This window comes from Etheostoma spectabile, chromosome 24, assembly GCF_008692095.1.
Source record: "Etheostoma spectabile isolate EspeVRDwgs_2016 chromosome 24, UIUC_Espe_1.0, whole genome shotgun sequence".
In the NCBI taxonomy this organism is placed as follows: Eukaryota; Metazoa; Chordata; class Actinopteri; order Perciformes; family Percidae; genus Etheostoma; species Etheostoma spectabile.
Genome location: NC_045756.1, coordinates 13,239,812 through 13,262,489, shown reverse-complemented (window position 1 = coordinate 13,262,489; position 22,678 = coordinate 13,239,812). Strand labels below are relative to the sequence as shown.

At 43.1% G+C, this 22,678-nt stretch overlaps 2 protein-coding genes across 2 annotated transcripts in view; one reads left to right on the top strand and one right to left on the bottom strand.

The window, feature by feature from the left end:
* Nucleotides 1-169: 169 nt before the first annotated feature.
* kpnb3 (karyopherin (importin) beta 3) lies at nt 170-11,502 on the bottom strand. Its single transcript, XM_032505983.1, has 26 exons — nt 11,232-11,502; nt 8,740-8,820; nt 7,674-7,866; nt 7,427-7,529; nt 7,216-7,312; nt 7,027-7,131; nt 6,306-6,428; nt 6,015-6,135; nt 5,822-5,909; nt 5,620-5,726; nt 5,417-5,541; nt 5,091-5,180; nt 4,782-4,955; nt 4,459-4,677; nt 4,288-4,371; nt 4,053-4,185; nt 3,804-3,925; nt 3,225-3,321; nt 2,937-3,109; nt 2,722-2,833; nt 2,547-2,602; nt 2,288-2,410; nt 1,869-2,088; nt 1,549-1,777; nt 1,313-1,454; nt 170-1,173 (listed from the first exon to the last, which is right to left on the bottom strand). Exons 1-26 carry the CDS (start codon nt 11,310-11,312, stop codon nt 1,087-1,089), a joined length of 3,285 nt encoding a protein of 1,094 aa, XP_032361874.1. The 5' UTR covers nt 11,313-11,502; the 3' UTR covers nt 170-1,086.
* Nucleotides 11,503-12,511: 1,009 nt separating this feature from the next.
* Nucleotides 12,512-22,678, top strand: part of LOC116673743 (semaphorin-5B) — a 31,779-nt gene continuing 21,612 nt past the window's right edge. The window contains exons 1-2 of the mRNA XM_032505984.1: nt 12,512-12,753; nt 17,582-17,631. The gene's annotated coding sequence lies outside the window, so the exon portion shown is untranslated. The remainder of the gene's footprint in view (nt 12,754-17,581; nt 17,632-22,678) is intronic.

Genomic DNA, 22,678 nt, shown 5'->3' with positions numbered 1-22,678 from the left:
ATCACTGCTGCACTAGAGAAATTTTACCCAATAAAAATCAATGTTACATTCTTGTTTTTGAACCGAATATTAACATTTGAGGTTGCTATCCCCCTTACTAATATCTTTAGTGAACTAAACAGTCACTTGGTGGCTCTAGCTTCACACTTTAGAGAAATGACAAAAAAACATTTTCAGAATTCTCAAATGGAATTTTATTGTTGGTAGTTTCTGGAATTCCATCACAAACCTGCAGGGCTGCAAAGGGTCAAAACCATAGAGTATGGTAGCACGCATTTTTAACAGATACTCTACAAATCATGCCGTGTAGCTGTGACCAACTACAGATTATTGCTCTTCTGTTCTGAGAGCCCCTTCCTCTTACACTGCTACCTAAAGGGCTGAGAACCGTTAAGCAACACTTCATCTTCAGATTGGTTTCCTGTGAACAGCTATGGAGGAAAGCTGCTTCAATCAACTCACCCAGCTAACGATGATGTAAATTTCCTAACTATGTTTTCTAAAGTTAGTCACTTAACATGCCATTACTTATAAACATACCCTCTGAGCAATGGCAGACAGAGGCCCTTCCCCCCCAGGTAACACTGGGAACTCAAAAAAAATTAAAATACAAAAACAAAAATTTCACAGGAGACAGGCAGTGATCGCCCAGTGTGCATTTCCAACTCATTCAATTGCTCAGTCCATGAGAATGTCCTGTCCCCATTTCCCCCACCGCATCCCTCTGGGTTGGAAACAAAATGGCCAGACGATAGAAGACTGATAAGACGGGGACTGACACTTTACTCTGGTTCCCACTTCCTTGAATTCGGGGTTAAGTCTTTGAGGTGGATGGCCAATGTCCTCCATTGTCAAATGTCCAACCTGCTCCCCCAGTTGGCTTAATGCAGGTGCAGTTGTTGAGTAGCAGAGTCAGGTGCGGGGAGTGGGTGGAGGGGAGGGGGGGGGGGGGGGGGGTGAAGGCAGCATCCATACACACTACAGATCAGAGCAGGAGCAAGAAGAGGGAGTTGTATGGAGGAGATCCAGGAGCTCAACTTTTCTTCATGGGCTTTTTAAAGAGCGGGGAGGTGACGGGGGGGGGGCTCAGGCAGTATTCAGTAGGTCCTGTATGGCTTTCTGCTGCGTCTCGTTCAGCGTCGATACACACTGTGTCCATAACCCTGCCGACACCTGGGCAACACAACATAAAAGGGTCAACCTCTAAACCGCTTCATCCGCCAACATATTGATTTAGGGTTTCTTAGCAGTCAACAGTTTTTGATCCTATGCACCCGTCAGTAAGACCTTATGGTGTGTGATAAAGGCTCACCTGTACTTGGCGGATGACGTTTGCCAGCCGTTTGCTGCACGCGTCTTCACTCTTGACCGATTCGTTTGCAACTCCGTCCGCGATGATGAGGAAAATTTTAGGAAGGTTGGCGTTGTCTGGTCCGAGGACAATGGGGTTGTTGCTTTGGAGAGAAGATGGAAAGAAATCAGTTTGTACGTCCCTCGATTTAGAAAACTAAATAATTTCAGAAGTTATTTCCACAGAGGCTGCCCTACCTTTCAATGAGGTCACACAGGAAGTCAAATGTGTGGACGGCCTCCTCTTTGTCCTCGTTGAGCGGGAGCCAGTTGAGCCAATGGGGAAGGATCTCGTTGACGTTTACGCACTCCGGCCGAAACCTCATGACCTTTCCTACAGCAGAGATGCAGTTCTCTGTAGCGTTGACGTTCTCCTTGGAGCGCGAGTCGGCTGCCTGGATGACTCCGACCAGCAGGGGGATGGCCTCTGGATCCCAGAAACAGGCAGAGACATCTAGTTAAACTAAAAGCAGTAAGCCGCCAACACGCCACAAGCGAAGACCAGCGCTAGGCCATACCTGTACAGAAGGGGCGGTAGTTCTCTCCTCCATACTGAGCCATCACGCCGACACCATAGGCGGCAGCCTGCCGAACCTCGGGGCTCGTGTCACACAGTGACTGCAACATCGGCCGCAGGAAATACTCCGCGTATTTGAAGGAGGCCGGGCTGCAGTGCTCCACCACATCGTCAAAGATGCACAGACCCCACTGTCTGTCCGCCCACGGCCTGCTGAGACACTAAAGACAAGTTCACAGTTCAGTTACTGATGAACTCCGTATGCGATGACCCTACTCCAACAGACTGACACCATCTGGCGGCAGTTTACACTTTTTTTCATAACACTTTAAGTAAAGATAAGACAAATACTAATGTGCATAATAGCACTGCAGACAGGGCTCACCGTATGTACATGATCTGAAAACAGGAAGTACTTACTATTAGCTGGACGATGAGCTGCAGCAGCTGTTCAAACCAAGGCAGCACCTTCTCTTTGTAGCTACTGAACACCGAGTGCAGGATATCTGACACTTTGGTCAGGATGTACACGTCGTTCTCATCCTGTCAACGATGAAAAATTAGGGCCCTTTCTATGAAAAAAAATGTTTTCTTCCTAAACAAGATAGTTTCACAATTTATTGGACAAAAATATTTCACGTTTTTTCTAACCGCTGCTTTACTGAGGTGAAATAGTTACCTCGTCTTGTAACGATTCCTCAACCTGCTCATCATAGTCTTCATCCTGCCTCTTAGCTGTAAAGGATAAATGTTCTGTGAGTATTATGCATACACCGTTTCTTGTATAGACAAAAGATATAAACTTTTTTTGGAGAAAAAAAATAGTGCCTCTATGGTTATAATAAAAGTCTCACCCTGTCTGAGCTCCTGGTTCTTAAAATGCTCCTCCAGTTTTCCTTTCAAGATGCCACCCAGCTCCTCAAAATGCTCGTTGTTCAGACAGCCATCTCCCATCAACTCAATGCACTTCAGAAAGAAAACAAAACACGCCAATCAGTCAGGTCAGAAATCCTATTAAAATAGAAATGGTACCAGGGAACATTTCAAAAGAGAAAAACAACAAAGTTACCTTGGCAAAAGAGTGCATTATCTCTGACAGGACGTCAGAGTCTGGCTCCGTCCCGATGGCCTTGATGAGAGCGTCGCACATGAAGTGCCACATCTGGGTGAGGTAATCTGGCCCTCGAACCCGTGCACACTCCAGCAGCAGGGGCATGGACTCAGCGGCTGCCACCCGCACACGTGAGACAGTTAAGGAAACGCCCATCCTCAAGCCCCCTATTCTTACATATACACATATGCCACCATTTATAGCGCAAAAATGGTCATAAGTCAGTGTCAGTATTAAAAAGGATATCATCATGGAAGTAAAACTTGAGCAGAGGAACCATCAGCTTCACCACCTGCTCCGTGTACTCCACAAAGCCCTCCTTCAGCTCTTTGGCGTAACACACCTGGAAAAACAACAGAGGGTCTTACTAACAGGACTGAGCCATGACCTTGGAATCTAGAGAGAGGGGTACACAATGGCTTCACGTCAATCTGCCTCAGACCCCTCAGGATCCCGCCAGGTTTGTACTACATACATGCATCTCAGTGCTCCTGCTGTAGCGACCACGACTACTCACTAGGGCCGGGTACCGAAATTTGTACTTTTTAGGCACTGACCGAATTGCCTTTAAAGTATTATTGAGTATCTAAAAAAGCATTGTCATTCAATACCCAAAAAGGAGTTAATCTCATCAGTGTCAGTGAGCCAATAAACATGCAGCATGCTTCTACCAAGATCTAAGAATGCTGGTGATTGGCTGTTTAACATTACACATTGTAAGGGCAAGCAGAAGAAATTTAATTGGTATCAAAAGTATTGGTCCAGAACTTTTTTTAATTTTTTTTTTATTTTTTTTATTTAACGATATGCAGCCCTACTACTTACAAGCATCTGGCAGGCAGTGGCCTTCTCCTCCAGGCCGGCTGTCTTGATGCCAAAACTCTGCTGGTCTCCCAAGTTGACAAACTCCCAGCCGTCATCCTCTGATATGTTCTCCATATCCTGGGCTACAAGACAGAGGCGGACATATTCAAATACTGCATATTTCATTTGGTTTTATTTGCAACGCTCACTGCTTTTTCGTTGTAAAAGCGAAGTCCCTATACAGCTGAAAACCACCGTTGTGTTACTTACTGTCGAGCAGGGCCACCTCCGGCTTGATGGAGGCCGTCTTCATCAGGGGGCCCATCACTACAGGCAGGTACTGCTGAAACTCCTTCCCCAGGATCTTACACATCCTGGCCCAGGCTGAGATCATGTACGAGATCTAAACCCCGAGCAACAGACGCATGACGACAGGTTGACTATATTGCCACGGTAAAAAACAAGAAAACGGGACGGTTCAAAGTACTGTTCCAAGTCTACCAACCTGAGGGTCGTCATCCTCCAGGTCATTGAAGTCTGTCTGGGTTTTGAGGAGCAGCTGCATGACGGCTGAGGCATCTGGCATGAACTGGTAACAGAACAGCAGGAGAAAGACAGATGTGAAGACGGGAGCCAAAGATGTCAAACAGTTTAATCACACCCTGTGCAGACGTACCTTCTCCTTGCCGACAGCCAGGCCGATGAGGCTGATGCACTCTATGGTCTTGCCCCGGAGCAGCCGCAGCTCTTTCTGCACGGCGTTCTCTACGATGTGTTTGAGCGAGGGCATGAACAGGTCGTAGTACGGCACAAACTTCTCCTCGGCCGTGTCAGCCACCGAGGCGATGGACGTCACCACTTGCTCCAGGACCAGTTTGGTGCCCTTCTGGATCAACTGGGAGGAGAGGAGAGGACACAGTTAAGACTCCTGACAGCCTGGCTGGATAGAAACCGGGGCTACGATCCCGACAGACTTAATCAAAAAGCGAACATCTGTACCTCTTGCAACTTGGCTACCATGATGACATGGAGGTGCTGCACCAAGCTGTCCAGATACGGGATCAGCAGAGACTTAGGACAGTCCTCTGTGAAGTTGATGAGGGCGGCGGCAGCGTGCGCCTGCACCCGAGGGTTACTCTGATCCTCCATGGTCTGAAGCAGGGCTGAGATCACCTGGGAGGGAGGAGGATGCAGGGTCACAGTCTTCTTAATCCACAGTGGTAAGCCTTTACTTTGTGAAACGTCAACCTGTATCCTAGTTTTCCCAATTGAATTTATTGCACTAGATTGAAGGGATCAGTTCGTTACCTTGTCATGGAATTTCTTTTGGAAGGTCGGGGCGAAGTCTGTGGCCATTTGTCCGATAGCGTTGCAGGCAGCATAGCGTACCCTTGGGTGCTGAGGATTGAAAAAGCAAGCAGAGATCATCAACACCATACAAAATGTACATAAGTCCTTTTTAACATTAGTAACCACAAAAAAAGGGTAAAGATTGGGATGACGATCCATCCATCAGCGTGCTCTCTAACGTCACTACAAACACAGAAAGCAAAGCAAAGTACCCTGAGCTGAAGTCACTACCATGTGCTGTGTCTTTGTATTAAAACAATCAAGCGTGTAGCTGTTGTTCTTACAGGATCGGAGCAGAAGAGGAGGACGAAGCTGACGATCTCTTGGAGGATGGCCTCCATCTGCTGGTGGCAGCCCTCACCGATGGCCGACAGCGCCATCAGCCCCGCGTGGCGGTACTTCCAGTCGGCTGGAGACAAACGCACTGGGTTGAATACATATTCACGCTTACGGGTTTCATATTTGAGTCATCGGCAGGTCTACATACGGTTTTGCAGCATCTGCATGATGTGCTGTTTGATCATGGGCAAAACGATCTTTCCTCCCAGACCACAGGCGATCCGGTCGAGAGCACTCTCCCCAGCCACAGCATTACTGGTGGGGGACAAGTACCACAATCATTCAACACCCATCCATCCATCCATCCATCCATCCGATTTGTGTCTTGATGGGTTGTCACCAGCCCTTACCTGTCAAAGTCATCGTCCTCCAGCTCATCAGCCATGGCCCAGTCGTCATCGTCCTCGAGGTCCACCATCATCGCCAGCATCTGGGGCACTGAAGACACAACACGCAAGTATTACAACCGTCCTAACTGTTCTGCCCAACTTCTTTGGGTGGCTAAAATGTATTAGGGGAAACAATGCTGAACCAGATCCTCACCACTCTGAGCCACAATGGCCGTGTGTTTCCTCAGCATGGCTGCTGCAGTCTCCGATAAGGTGACGATGACCTCGAGTGCCAGCTGCCTTTGCATGTTGGTCAGGTTGGTGTCGGCACACAGCTGGAGAGACACAAACATGTCAGAGCTTACAGTCAAACTTAAATGTAAAGGAAAAAAATGGGTTAAATGCAAATTTGATGTTTCCATGCATAAATGAACACGCATGAGACATTTGGAAAACCAACATTTTTAAAACGATATATTTTGCATCAGTGTTCTCTCTGACTCACCTTTAGACAGAGCTGCAGAGTGGCCTCCAGGTTGGGTCTCAGGTATTTGGGTGCCGTGTCTGCAATTTCCACTAAGGACTTGAGCACAGAGTCGTCTGCCTGGTAGCACGACTCGTTCACTGCCTGATTGAAAACATAAGCTGGAGTTAGTGTTGCAACAACAGTCGTTTGGCAGCGGCATGCTGCTGTTGCTGAATTACCGCTTTCACCACAATCTACGGGCTTAACCTGCCCCTACTATCATGAGTCACAGACATGACAATTCTCACTAAACACTGTTGAAATAGAGCTTCTGTTTGCTAACAGAACTTTGTTCCTCAATGGAAAACAGTGTCATCTCTACATAGCATGACAAGGAATAATAAGACTGGATACGCCTTTCAGAAACAGCAACACTGCAATAGTGTGTGCATAGTTATGCACAGAGTCACAAGACGGCTTTTCCTGTGTGATCCAAGCTAGCATTAGCTAATGTGTTCATAGACAACAGGACATGTAATAATTTAGCTTAATGGATCTCAAGAGGCTAATGTAGAAACTCACTGACTGCTTAAAAGCCATTACTGGTGCATACAGGCATCACACTAAACACTGCTCTGGATGACAAGTGGTCATCCGTAATGAATGGAGCGTAAGCTGGGTCACACGATTAAAGTAATAAAGAAACTCAAATCGACTCGAGACAAGTTGGGGGGGGGGGGGGGGGGTTCTGGGATCTTACCTGCAAGATGCCTGGCAGCAGGTCAGCGAAGTGCTTCAGCAATGCCGTGTTGCTTTCATTTGACAGAACAAAGGACGCCGCAGCCCGAGCCGCCAGGGTGCGAATCTGCAGGGGAAACAAAAAAAATTGAATATATAGTTCCTAGAAATCACGAAGAGATTTGCCCAAAATCACCTTGTAATATCTTACATGTGGGTTTGCCTGGTCCTGCATGCACTGAACAAGCATGCGCTTGATAACCTCCATGTAGTGCTGCTGCTGGTTGCCGAAGATTCCTGGGAAGTTCCTGAAGAGGACAAGACACACAGTCAGCCACCAGTACTTTGGTCTCAACATACGAGGAGTATGACGTCACCGTGGCCTGCATAAAAGATTTGGGATAACGCAAACTGGATCTCACCAGAATATGTGCAGGGCAGATTCTCGAAGGTTGACACTGTCAGAGTTGACAGAGTCAAACAGGAACTTGAGCACCTCTGGCCACTGGTTATTCCCATCATCATCTGTGGATGAAAGACATCACAACAGTTTAATGGATTCCCAAATCCATACCAATCATATAGTGAGAGGATGAGAAAAAAATATTGGGTAAAAAAAAAAACTTCCACCCCTGACTAAAATAAATAAGAGTTAAAGAGAAGCATTACCAATGAGGTTGCGGGTGAGCTCCGCTGCGATGTCGCAGACCTTCTTGCGGATGTTCGGCGAGGTCTCGTGCTGGATGCTGGTGAGCAGCTCGGTCTTGATGACCGTCTGCATCTCCAGGGTCAGGCCCTGGTAGATCTCCTCGAAGGACGACGACAGCAGGCGCCGCAGCAGCACGGCTGCCATCTGCTTGACCTGAGGGGACAAAATATTTGGTTTCAACATTATGGCGTGCGTCTCGCAACGGTCCCAACATGAAATGCCAGTTCTTTTTTAACAAACCAGTTCTGCTTTGGTCAGGCAGCGCAGCTAATCTAGTATTGGTTTGATCCAGATATGATAATAAACCAGTTTATACTACAGCTTTCATTTGGAGCTATTTAGGCAGTGATTTAAACAAAATGACTACAGCTACCAAACATGTGCAGGAACATTTATTGGAATGCATATTTAGATTAAATTTTCACTCTTAAATATATATAAAAAATAAATAAAAAACACACACAACAACCACATTGACAAAACCTGCAGCATCTCAGATAGGCAAAGTCACTCTCCCTGGGCCAAGCACCTCTCTGCCTGCTCCCATTTCAAGACTCTAAAAATACCAGCCTTGAGGTAAAGAAAAGGAGAGGAAGTTTGAGGGCCCAAGCAGCTGGTGGACTCGAGTAAACATAACTGTTCAAATGCCCAAACCGTGACTCATGACGAGCCCTAGCGTCAGGCCGTGGTGATGTCACATGTGATGGCCGAACGACACTCTTAACATGCCGCCAATGTGGCACCTTTTCAAAGCAGAGATACTGCTGTAATGTGGGCAGGATTCTCATTGTGGACTTTCCAACACTGACAGCATAAATTCTCCTTCCTTATAGGACAGCGCTTTATACAAAAGGCCAGTGATAAGAGTTTCTAGTTGGCTGGCAGGTGTCTGTTTTCCGCACTATGTAACGTGTAAAAACCGAAGACAACCAAGCTGGGATTACAAATCCCTTATGTTGTTTTGCTGCTTTTCAGAATTAGGCGGAAATAACTTAGTAAACATGATAAGCATTTCAGAGTACCAACCTCTTCTGCAGCAGATGCATCTCTGATGGCCTGCAGCAAGAATGTGATCTTTGTCTGGCCCAGGATAGTGTCATAGGTCTCCTGCAGAGACAATGAATGGACAGTGGTTAGAGTGAAACATTCATCTAGAAATCGGGAACTCTCTACCGGAACAGAATTTCAGGTGAAAGAATAAATGTGAACGGTATCCAACCCTACTCGCCCGAACCCTCTCTCTCGTTGCAGTCACAAAGAAATGGCATTTTGCACATCCATGCGGAGGTTGGTTCACGACTGCAATAATCTCTATGTATGAAATCACAACACGGGTGTGGCCATTTAAAAGACACTGAAGGATTTTTTTTTTGAACCAGCAACAAAGTTTTGATTAATCAACCAAGTTTGCATCCGACTGCCAACTCCTTATTTCATAAAAAAAAAAAAAACTAAACGTTATTGCATCTAGATTTGAAAACTTTTCCATCAGTGTTTAAATATAGCAAACAAAAATAGAAGCAGCCACAGTTCTACTGCAGTTTGGACACTTCAAATGTCCAACATCCTGGGATATGAATCTCACTGAGGCCGAGCTTTAACATGACTGGTTGTTCTGATGCACAACGCCTGCTGCACAATTGGTTTGGTCAACAGTGTTCTTAAGCTGCTTAAATAAAAAATTATTAGATTAAATATGCAAAAGAAATGGTGCTAATAGTCAACACACAACTGTGTTTCCTTTATTAAAGTATATGAACTCAGTTTACACAGGAAAAACGTGATGTGACCATAAAACCCCTTAAATGGAATTTGAGTCTTTTTTTTTTTTTTTTTTAAAGAGTACACATTCACATGATAAAGACAGAAGAGGGAGGAGCATTATTGTTGTAGCAGTATGGTGGGAGAGAAACCTGATTACTGAACAAACATTTAAATAGAAACCTGATTTCTTGGGGTCTTGGCTCCCAGTGGCCCAATATCATGATAAATCATTTTCTTATTGCCACGTAAAAATTGGACAAGTCACAACTTCAGTAAAAAGTTATCCATCAGCTCCTTAAAACGTATACACGAGTCATCACACAGCAGTTTGTGACTATCAGATCGCAGACAAAAAGAGTATGTTGAATGTCACTAGCACTTCAGGATCCAGCCATGTCTCTGCAAAGGACACCATTATCATAATAATCATCATCATCAATAATGTGCCATCTTCCATAAATAAGCTGAGCATTAAAACATGCCTGCTAGCTATAGCAAATGCCCCCCACTACTAAAGAGAGGAAAACCCCCACAACAAGAAGACAATAGCAACACTTACTTTTGGTCACTTCAGAACTTTTAAGACTGCAACAATATTATACTTCATGACTTGCCATCCCTCTCATGTGTATTGAAAGGGGGGGGGGGGGGGGGGACGAGTAGGGATGTGGCCAGCTACAACTGTTTAGTAGCTGTAGTCTCTAGCTGTTAATATTTAGGTTTAAAGTCCTCTACAGATGGATCAATTTCTATTGTGTGCAACACAGAAAGGGACTTTCTCTAAAAAGGATGAATTCCAATGAGCTTAGTATCGTGGCAGACAGTCAGTGGTTTAAAAAGAAAAACGCTGACTGCCAGCGAGGGGAGTGTGATAAGATTCAGCCCCCTCATCCAAACGTCGGATGCTGAGGAGGTAAAGTGGGGTAACAATGCTTTGCCGCGACTAATCGTGGTGGGGGAAAGTGAACAGGCCAGCCTGACTGAGCCCAAACAAATCCTCTAGCTAGGTAACTAATCCAGTGAGAGGGGGTGAACGGAGACGAGCCCGTGCGTGACTGAAACTCAGATAATGCGCTTCACGAGTAACATTTAACTAAACGACAAAAACACGTTTTAAACAGTTGTGTTGTTAAACTGACTTTCAGACAAAATGACTGAAGGCCATTGCATGACCACTGCTAACAGTTACCTCGCCCTCTAACAGAACTGGCTCCCTAACGTTACCTCCATATGTAACGTAAACCACTGTTATGGTTACCATAACACTTAACGTGACATGTATGCCGGTATTTAGCTAATTTCTGACTTCCATGTCACTAACATTTTAGCAAGCCATTCCGTTTAGCGCCAGCTTGCTAGCTAATGAAACTAGCAACACTGTAGCAGACCCCTAGCTTCATGCTACTTCCTGTTACTCTACTAGCTAGAGGACTAACTTAGCTTCACTGTCAGCTGGAGAATGTGGGATTGGTCCCCAACAAACGGAACATTTCACTTTGAAGCCAAAAGACTGACACAAACACACACTACCACACAGAGTCACGGGTGGGTTAGACTCAGTAGGATTTGCATTATGTTCACATAGCTTCGCAACATGGTGGAGGTAGTTAGCGTTAGTTTCGGCTTCCCATTGCACGTGGGCTATCGAGCTTGACGTGAAAGCTAGGCGGTTAGCAATAGCTAACTTGATCGCACTGCTTTCTACAATCGCCGAACTTTTCAGCCGTGAAATCAGCTACGTTTGGTTATCTCACCTCTGATTGCTTCCTGACGTTGTTGTCAGGGCTCATCAGGTTGCCCAGCAAGCGGTAGAACTGCTGCTGCTGTTCCGCCATTGCAGTGAGATCCAAAAAGACCAGCCGGGTGGAGAAGCGGCGAAATGAGCCCGGCAGAACCTGCTTCGGTCACACAATGCTGCTAATGTTCCATTGGCTTGCTTTAGCAACTCTACTTGCCATTCATTGGACCAAAGGCTTGTATCGAACGCACGCCACTGGCTTACACGTGTTCTCAGCGTCTATTGGATGGAGTCGACACAGAAAAGCGAATGCGGTGTTCCTGTTAGCTAATAATGAATGACTAAAGCGCGGGAAATGAGTACATCAGTGCATTGTTATTGTACATGTATATTAGACGTGATGGAAAGTGACGTAAATGTACTCAACGTCACTGCACTTACAGGTACATTAGTACAATGTTGCGGTACTTGCACTTAAGTTGAGTATTAACATTTAATGCAAATGTTTCTTTTGACGTATATTCTGCTTCATTTCAGAGGGAAGTAACCGTATTGTACGCTTTGTTCGTCAAACATTAGCATTATATAATGACAGCTAACATTATTGCTAGCTTGCTCGTGTACTTTTCAGATAAAGTCCTTCACAGTAGTGTGTTTCTTTTTGTTACTATCCCTAAAGTAAAAGTGAAGTGAAAGTGGTAAGTGAAATAGGAGAAATTTGTTAGAAATAATTATATATATTATATCTGCTACATATTTGATTTGAAACTTCAGTATAGTGTTTAAAACAAGAGCATTTATATATAATATGATATTGCCAGCATGATTTACATGATTAAACAGCTCAACCAGACCAATAGAATGTGCAGGGTGATGTCAGTAGATGGCAGCCAAGCTTTTTATTGTGATTTTTGCAATGCATTCCCCCCCAATGAAGCCAGCAAACCCCTGCCAATGAAATCTGTATGTTTGCAGGTGAGATAGGCTATGTTCAAAAAATAAAAAAGGCTGCAGCAGATGTGGAAAACATTTGGTGAACAGTTAAAAGAGTAATGTTTTTTTACTTCTTTTGTCTTATTTTCTTTGTTCCAATGTTAAATTGTTCTGTCCCAACATAAAAAAGTGAAACTAGGTTGTTTAGGAAATGTCTTACTATGCATCGAATGGTGGTTTACATCACACATACACACGCGCACGTGCGCGCACACACACACACACACACACACACACACACACACACACACACACGCACCTTTGACTGTTAGTGCTATCATGCTTTTTACTTTCCAGACATATAAGCTTCAGTCCTGTTCCACAGATCATATCCCTGCAGAGTTTATTCTACATTTGGTCCAGCCAGGCTCTTGACAGCACCCCTACTGGTCTGGATTAAACCCGTGACTTGCCGTTCTCAGAGCCTCAGCAGAGTCTAGACCTCTGGATAGCGGGCTGCCGTGAACCTGCACCATCTCTCTCTGAAAGCTGACAACTTAAACCAGCAGCAGGAATCCCATGCCATGATGAATCGAACGTGAAAGGTAAGCTCTAGATGTACATGCATTAACTTTTATTTCACGAGTAAGCTTTTGGAAATAGCCCACTTATTATCGTTTTTGTTATGTTTCAATTAGCTCCGGCATTGAAAGAATTATCACCGATCTCCATTCAAAAATCATCAGCAGTTAATTTATTAACATGTATTCATATATATTAATAAACAACTCGTAACGCACGCTCTGCACTGTAAAAACGTACTTCCAATATTAAATGTCAAGCTCTTGTGGTAAATTCGGCATAGCATAGAAGTTGCAATCAACCAAACAGTGCTTGAAATATGTGCCTGATATAGTGTTGCATTATAGTGGAGGACGTGTGTTGGAATGACATGCAAAGTGATTCTGCTGTATATTGAGATGAATAACATGGTTTATCATTATTCATAAACAAAAAGTACTTTTTATGGGTTATGCTGATAAAAAAAACATTTAACTGCCACATTTTAGTAGAGATTGGCACATCTTTCTAGTTTGCAAAGCTGCAGTATTCACAATTTACAGTCCATTATTCATGACACGATCTAGATAAAGATAATAAAAAAGATTTGCTCCAGGATTGTGCCTTCACATTTCAAATAGCTTAATGTGTCCATTCTCATTCCTTGTCAATGCTGTGTGTAGTGATAGGACCATTCTGAGTTGTCTGCTTAAACAGACAAAGCATAACAGGCTGAGGAACACAACTAGTGGAGCCTTAACCATCTCAGTTACTCTAGACAAAATAGTTTCACTAACAAACTTTAATTTGAAATTCTTACTGGTTTGGTTTACTATTTACTTTATTAGGTCCTATTAACTTATTACATCTATTCCAAAGACCCCTGCTGTGTCTTTGAAAATACATAATATACCATACACAAATATGACAATCACTCTCTAATAGCTGGGGTCATAAGAACTTTTGAGCTTAAAATGCAGATTACTCTCAGCTTTGATCTAATTAAATCCACCGGGTTTCCTTTTTTTGTCAGCTAAGCTTTTGTTCATAAATTAATGGAAGTCAAAGTGAAAAACATCAGCGATAGTCAATGAAAAGTGGTTAGCCAGCAGTCAAAGGAAGACAAGGACCAACCATGTAGGAAATAACAGATGTATTTATTTATAGTTTATGGTTAAGGCCATTAGTAGATCCATTTTTATTTCCCGCCACTATTTAAACATCAGTTTACAACCTGAATGGAAACAGAGCTGCTAAGCCCTCACTACATACAAGGGCTTACTGCTGCTAATATATAACCCCTATATGGAAGTGGCATTAAATCATTAATCTGGACACCTGAGTGTGTTACCCACAGACCTCCACAGTTTCACATGAAGTCAGGCTGAAGTGGAAAAGGAGAGAGATGGATTAGAGAAAGAGCGAGTTTAGTGCTGAGAGGCTGACGGACAGGCGGCTGGGTGTCAAAGTTTTCTCCACCCAGAATGCAGACTGTGGGACGGTGTGTGTGAGAGTGCTTAAACTTGGATTTATTCAGGGAAAATTAAGTGTTTTTCTCGGAAAACTCGGTAGAAAGCCACAGTCTTCCAATGTCGGTGTATGAGATTTCTCCATTTAGCACCTTGCTTACAGGGCCGTGATAGTAGTTGCTTGGGAAAGGAGAGCACCCACTAAGGGATTTAAACCAACAACCTTTCAATCATACTTGTAAGTGTCTAGGTAAAGTTTTGAGATGCTACGTGAGAAGCTAACCCTAACCCTTGGTCAAGAAATAGCTCAAAGGCTAACTGCTCCTACTTTTAATTTTTAGATTTCTATTTCTACAAAAAGTAAATAAAGAAGATGTGAATAGTAAATAAGACAGGTTTGGAGAGTTTTTTTCCACATAGGTTGGCGCTAGGCTAGCAGCTTCCCCCTGCCCCTATTTAATGGTACTGTAAGAAAGGCTGAGCACATTCTGGACCTGCACTAATCTAGGTGAATTTGATATCTCATATTTAGCTCATAACTTTTCAACGGCATATTTCCCAGATGCATATCATCATCAAATGTGTGTCCTTGGCTTGTGGTGTGTGTGTGTGTGGTGCTGGTTGTGTGTGTGTGGTGTGTGTGTGTGTGTGTGTGTGTGTGTGTGTGTGTGTGTGTGTGTGTGTGTGTGTGTGTGTGTGTGTGTGTGTTGTGTGTGTGTGTGTGTGTGTGTGTGTGTGTGTGTGTGTGTGTGTGTGTGTGTGTGTGTGTGTTGTGTGTGTGTGTGTGTGTGTGTGTGCGTGCGTGCGTGCGTGCGTAAGCACAGTTTTGTTGCTCCAGTAGAAAGGTAAACCTCAGTGACTGCTGGGTTTTAAAAATCAACACAGCCAGGTTTGTTTAAAACGGAGCGAGCTGAATGTTTGAAGCATTAAAAGTCAATATTTCTTTGTGACACACAGACTTGTTTCACAGTGGAGCGCTATGTGCTAGACAAGGCATCCATTGAGGGCTGTGACGTGGGGTGGTGGGGGTCGGGTCCTGGTTTTGGGGGTTAAGAGTCGTTGGGTAACCACTGTAGGCCTCTTTTGCAGCTGGTCCTGGATTAATGGATATATAACCTAATATGCTTTAAATTTAAAATTCAGCTCTACGGAGGGTGTTAGCGGCTTTTGGCGACAACTTTTTTTCCTCAGTCTCACTGCTTTTGTCAGTGTTATCTCTAAAAACCCACTGTTATACTGTTCTTTGATTGCTACAAATGACAAGAAATCTAAAACGTACAATGCAGACGCTATTAAAATGCTCAAAGGTGCTCATAACATCTTCTCGACTTGATTTTAATGTGCTTGGAGGTGGACACAAAACAAATAATTTAGGCTTTTAAAAAGACGCTGGCACTTAGAGGCAATCACAGGTGGCTGAATGTGCTCTAAACCAGCACTAATACATTTTCAGAACTATACAAGGTGATATAGAAGTCATATTCACTCGTTAAGTTGACAGCTCCCCTGAAGTCCGCTGTTGTCTGTAATGTTCAAACCCGGCCATCTTTCGGTGATCCTGGTTTGGTTTTACTCAGCACCTCCCCTGCGTCTCACTGTGCCTGTGCAGCCCCAGCAGTGACAGGAGGGCTGTAAAAACAGAGCCGGAGGAGGTCATCCTGAAGTTTACACAGGAACGAGCCATTCATCCTCTCAGGGGGGTTTGGTACTCGGCTGTGGTGAGGCTGAGGCTGAGAGAGATGAATGTCCTGCTCTGTAAAGGTTGGGGATGAGGCCTGGAAGTGTTATTTGTCTCATATGCTCTACTGGGAACGCGGGAAGCTAAACCATCCTGTCATTTTTCAGTGGATATGATTTATTGGTGCCATTAATTTTTGAATGGGAGGTCATCCCTTCGCCTTCTCAGATTGGCACTTGTGTAGCCATGCCTCAACAGTACAAAAAACCCGAGTCATATTTCCTGCTTGTTGACACAGAGTATGTCCACACTAAGGCAGTAGATTTGTTGAAAATGACAGGTTTTTATGTTGTTCGCTAAAGATCTTCGTCCCCGACCAGGCTCACCTTTCTAAGAGCTCTCTTTTCACCGCCCATGCTAAATAGCCCGAGTCCTTATAATCAGATGTATCCACTCTGGGGGCCATTTTTGAAAAAAACTTTGGGTACGCGTAGAGTCTATGATAAAGTAGTCCAAAGTTAAGGTTCACTTATCACTTGAGTTTAGACTATTTTACCACAAAAAGTTGAAAGTAACTGATGCTTTGAAGTGGGATTTGAACGAATCTCAAGGACCCAAGATTATGAAACTCAGTCAACAGATACAGGGAGTGGATGCCTTTTGTCACTGATGGCTCACATTAAGTTAAACCCTGTTTTGCAGTAAAAAAAAAAAAAAAAAATTAAAAAAAAATCACACTTTCTGTTGGCCATTGCGTGACTCTGTAGACCAGACGGGGTTTCTTTGTTTAGGCAGACATAATGTTTGTCTGAGCTAATGGCATTTGCTATTGACTCTGCCTCCTCGTTCATTTGCACGTTGCTGATACTGCAGCTGTGCTCAACCAACAGCGAGACTCGTTTTGTATCCAAACGATTTAAGATTGACCTCCGATCTCTTTATGTACATCGATTTAGATACCAATAGTTAGAAGAAGTAAGCCAACAGCAGCGCAACGCAATGCCTTTTACTTGTTATAAGAACACAATTAGCACTACATTTTCAGGTTTTGTTTCTACTAAAAGAAACTGTGTACTTTACACTGCAGAGAAGTTGCATGCAAAACTTATTTCTGTATTAAAAAAACGCATAAATCCACGAGAAGAATATGTGCAAGTTTTTGAGAAATAAAATGCAGTAAATTTCCATCACAGTTGGATTTTTTTTTAATGTACACGTAGTTAAAGGATACAAGTTGTCTGTGTGTCCAGTGCCAATAGGTTTCAATAAAACCGAACGAAAATGTCATTAATTAGCCTGAAGAGCAATTACAAAGAGTAAGACTGCCACTACAGGCAAGGCCAGAATGTTGGGACTTGTTTTCCAACAGCAAAGTCCTATTATTATAAATAGTAATATAAATAAATAGTGTCAGCAAGTGGGAAGGCACAGCAGTTGTTTCCAGTTTGGTTGATTACAACCTTAATCTGACCTAATTTCTTAGAAAAATCCAAGGATAACAATAAAGACACACACACTCACACAGGGCAGACATCCCTTTCTATTCAGAGAGTTAAGTTTGCTCTGCACAAACAGGAATGCTTTGCTTCCCCCCCCCAGGTCCCCCATCACACACACCCCTTTACTCCCCCCCTTCACCCCCCTGCACACACTCTGGTCAGCGTGCCACTCTGTGTCGATGTGTAACAAGTTCTCTCTCTCTTGTTTCTCTCTCACCATGTGAAGGATCCGTGCCACCCGTTTGTCCTCCGGAGCAGTTTGGTGATGGTGAACAAGTAAGTTTATTTTCCCGTATATCCCTGTGTGCAGTGTGTATTCATATGCACGTATATATCCCATGTGGAGGTTGGCTGTTTCAGGGCAATTACTCATTCTTTTGTGATGTTCTTTCCGTCTTCGTGTCTAGGTCGCACACTTTTTGTGGCGTTTTTTTCTGCCTGTCTGTCAGTGTGTCTCTTTCCTCTCTGCAGGCTAATTTCTCCTATATTGATCTTTAACATGAAGCACGACATCTCCCTCCCCGCTTCTCATTCTCATCCTCAGCGTATATCAATCAATCAGTCTCTCCCTGCGGAGACTACATGTTGCATGGATAGACATGTGTTAACACTGGAGGGGTTCAGGTAATGTGTAGTGAATATTTCCTTTGTTCTGTCTAAAGCATGAGTGCTGAAATTGGCATGGTGATGGTTTGGGAGAGAATCGCAGAGGGGGGGACTGAGGAAAAGCCTGGATCAATAGCTTCAGTCTGGCTTCTAAAATATTGTCTGAATGAGTGTAATTTTTTTAACCATTCAATAGATGAACAATTGGCCCTTTGTCAAGCGAGAGCCACACATTGCACTTATTGTACCCTTGGCAGTGTTCTCGGGATACTGATGAATATTTTCTACTAAAAGAAAGTACTTGGCAATTTGTATGTAAAAATTACAATTATTTTGTCCTTTTCTCCCTAAATAATTGCTGGCAAGGCACACATCTTCGATTGGCTATTCTTGAGGTTTGATCCATTACTGTAAAATACTATCCATACTTGGCATCACAGAGATGATAAAACCTAAATATATAATTTAACTTCCATTTACAAGACCTTCTCAAAGGGTGGACTGTATTTTAGAAACACTGTTTAAATGGTATTAAATCCTAAACCAGAGCTTTGCAACATAATACCTTTGTGAAGGTGATTATGGTACATTGTTTAAAGATTGTCAGAAGTTAAACTCATTAGCCTTGGGAACTGTCTTGCACTTTTTGGCCTTTTCTTGAGCTTTGAACCTCATCTCACGGTCATCCTCAGTGGATGGCGTTTGCTCAGATGTCATCACATGACCTAAACACGGAGCACCAGTCATGTGATAGGTGGTTTTACTGGGCTGTATATGGTTGGAGAAAAGATGGCAAAGAGTATCTTACTATTAATAAAACTGTTGGTGTGGATTTAATTCTATGATACATTTTTGAGGCTGCAATTCTTAGCCTGATTGTTCTGTAAGTAATGTTTTTTTTTCTGTGTGCCTCTCAGTCTTACTTATCTTGTTGACCTGCATTGGAGATAGTAAGATGGTGGATGCATTTTTTTTCATTTTGGTGTAGTTCCTGAGGATTTATTGCGTCTGCATAGCGCCTTATTCATTTATTCCAACTATTGTCCCTTTTAGGCAAATACATCCTCTCGCTCAGAATTTGTCTTTGCACTTTATGTCTTGTGATTACTGAAAGCTGCATTAATCTCTTTGAACACTTAATCTGTTTGAACACTGTTTGAACAAGCTAAACCCATCAAGCTAAGCTAATTGCAGGTGCTTTTTATTTCTGTATCCCAAATGTGCTCCCCCAACTGTGTCTTTCTGCTGTTTGGTGCTGAGCAGATAGATGAAAGGAGGGGTTGGGCATATCTGTTATTTTTAGTCTAATGACTTTTCTTCAAAGTGGGAAAAGTCCTAATCGTGGACCATTTTCAGAGAATGCAGAAGGTATGCATTTTATACATGCTAGTTGTGTCTTTTTTTTCAGAAATCAAAAGAAATGGAGTTCATGATAAGAGTGCAGACGGAGACAGAGATGAGGGAGGGGAGATAGGTAGAGAGGGATCAGTGCAGCTGTGTGCCTCTTTAGGATTCCTGCTCTCTAGCTCCTCTAGCCGGGGCCAAACCGGCATCATTAGGTTTGGCAATTTACCCGAGTAGCCATTGTGGCGCAGCCATGGCACGTTAGTGTGTCTTTTAACTGTGGCTAAACTCAGTCTATTCACTTGTAAAAGAGAGCGGCCATTGGCAGATAGTTGGCAGGTTGCACAGAGAGGCCATTCACCCCGGTAGGAAGGAGCTGAGAACACTGCCTCGGAAATGGTCCTCTCTGAATATTTTGATAGAGAGACTTGCCCTCTCAGTGTCTGTTTGCTCCAACTGAACTGACTTCCTTGATAATTAATATTACTACTTTTATGGGTGAGTCCTACTGTCGAGTAGGAGCTGCTACTGTAACAGTCTGAGAGATTTTTCCAGATTTGCTTTTGGTAGCAGCTGTTGTTTTGTGAGCCCTCCATATTTAAGGAGGAATTTGGGGTTTGGAATCCCAGGTTCTTTGGTGTAGGGAGGGGGGGAGGGGGGGAAGGGGCGGGGTATTCATTGTTTCTTTTGATGATATTTGGATGAAGTCCAAGTACAAGATTTTAGACAAGAGGCTGATATACAAAGGTCAAATGCTGGACTCCAACCTTTTATTTTTGATGCCATGGAGGAACAAATTACTGGGCTTTTGAATAAGGAAATAATTACTTGTAATTAATTTCCCTGTCATATATCACCTCAGTAAAAAGGATGAAACTCTACTTTAATGAAACTCACTTAACATGTACACCCAGCATGCTCATTTTGTAGCCTGTAATCCTGGTGGAAGTTTTATTAAGCACGTCAAGGTTTTTTGTGTGGATCTTTTGTTGTCAGATCACAATATGATTCCATGTAATAGCTGTTTTTTAAGAAATGACGGAAGAGGTTTTACTCATCCTGACAGAATAAGAAACCGCACCTTCACAGTGTCAGTATGGCACATTCAAACTCAGTAAGCTTAGTGGTCAGATTGCCACAGAAGAGGTTCATCCACACTTTACTCCCCACTCCTTCAAATCAACTCATTCACATATAAGCAATGGGTCGAAGGTATCCAACTGACACACACCGTGGGAGGGCCTCCTGAAAGGACTGAAATGTCTGAAGACAAAGCCAAGAGTGCTTGAATAGAAAGTTCTTTAAAAAAGAAGAGAGGCTCACAAAAAAAAATCCTCAAGTTCCATGTTACTTTAATATCATTAGCATGCTTGAAAAATCTTAAAATCAGTCTCAAGCTTGCAGACAACCAGAAGATTAAAAAAAATCTTTCTCCCAACTGTACGATCCAATAACTGGCTACACATCAACTTATAAAAGAAAAATGGAGAGTTTGCCAAAAAAAACCTGCAGTGTTGTACAACTGTTATGAAGTGCTACAGGAACACTACTACACCGTCCAAACACGTGTCACAGCATTTTCACGGGAGACTCTGGAGGCTACAGCTGGTTCTGCTAACCTTTGTAGCATTAGTGTTAGGGTCGTGAGATGACTGAACAGTGAAGTTCATTGGATTCATTGCTTTTTTCCCATGAATCACTGGGTAATTTCACATCTTTAGGCACCTGAAAAACTATTTCAATAAATCAATCTGAGAAAGAAAATCACCCTTTGGTTAAACTGACCATCACCTCTAGATACATGCATCATGTGACAAGAGGTCACAAATAAACTCTTTTTAAGGTGTCACAAGTCAAAAAAGTGAAGAACCCCTGATTAAAAGGGCTGATGTCATTCTGATGTGTATTGTAAGATTAGTATTAGTTAGGTTATAGTCTGAATTGTGAGAAATTACAATTTAATAAACCCAATATTTGTGGAGAGAGTGCTGATTAATAGATATGCATAGGTGAAATAGTTGAACGTTTTTACCATACAGGGCTTGTATATGTTTATAACTGAAGACACTGCAACAAGTTTAGTGCTGGTAATACAGATGTCAAAGGTAAATAAGAGGGCAGGGGAACTATCTATCTGGGCATAGGTTTTCGAGCAGAAGTTAGCAGTGAGCGGTTTTTGTTGCAGGGTCTCCAGAGAGTAGGGCCACGTTATACATTATACATTATACATTATACATTATACATTATAATCGTTACTTTCGTCAACACATCTCATGTTCAGTATGAGAGTGAGTTGGTTGTTTCTATATCTTCTGGAAGACATTCAGAAGACCTGAAGTCTGACGATTGTTACCACTACTCCAGTTGTGTCGGTTCCCAATTTGTAACTGAGGGGGCGGATGCATATTCCAGTGTGGTGTGGTGCCTTGTGGCGTTTATATTTCATTTCATTTCATTCGCAATTAATTATGCTTTTAGTGTGTATTAGTGTTGTGACTGCAGCGGCAGAGAAGCATGGTGTGAGCATCCTCTTTTAAATAGGCCACTGTTTATTATCAATAACAATTAAAAAAAGATGTATACCTTAAAAGTAAAGATTAAATATTTCAGGACCACATTGGAGATAATTGTGAAATTCATTTTGTTCTCTGAGAGGAATAACAGGCAGATACGGAGCTGCAATAGATGAAATAAGATGTACACCAGTTTTTTTAATCATATTTTTACATTTACGTTTATTCATTATTGATACAGTGAAGCCACATCTTTACCCTTATGCACGGTGGCTGTAAGAGGGTTAAATTCTTGGCAGTGTTCCTCTCTGTGTGGATCACATGTTCACTCCGTGTTCCTGTGGTTTTCCTCCCACAGTCCAAACACACACGGGTCACATGAATTGGAGACTGTATTTCTAATCTTCTCAAAGGTTGTTAAGGCTTTATGGTGTTTTTCCAACACGGGCAGCTACGTAAATTAATGAATTGCTCTGACAAGCTCATGGCTCCAGAAAAAAACAGGCAGGAATATTTGCCCGCCATTACTTCCTTCTTGTCCAACACTGGTTTCCTCCCAAATCTAAAAATATTTTGACTGTGTTCTGGCTGATTCGACTCAATGAGGACACATAAAGCCACATTTGGAAACAGGAAATAACCTCTCGGTCAACTTCATATCACCTGTACTCTTGTGCTGACAACACAGACAAGCTGCTGAGGTCTTTTTCGAGATGTCTTTACCTGACAAGCGGCCCCTTGTGGTTATTGTAATAATTGCTGTCCTCTCTCATCATTAATAAAGGTGGAAGCACCATAACGCAGCAAAAACTTCCAGGAAGACGATCGGGGTTGATGGTCGGACATACACCGTGTCTCAA

What these genes read in the sequence shown, in the direction of transcription:
- kpnb3 (XM_032505983.1), bottom strand. Translation starts at nt 11,312, where the DNA reads ATGGCGGAACAGCAGCAGCAGTTCTACCGCTTGCTGGGCAACCTGATG. An exon ending in ATGCATCTGCTGCAGAAGAG is followed by an intron (nt 7,867 to 8,739) that starts GTTGGTACTCTG and finishes TTGTCCCCTCAG; the next exon opens with GTCAAGCAGATGGCAGCCGT. An exon ending in GAGGACGATGACTTTGACAG is followed by an intron (nt 5,727 to 5,821) that starts GTAAGGGCTGGT and finishes GTCCCCCACCAG; the next exon opens with TAATGCTGTGGCTGGGGAGA.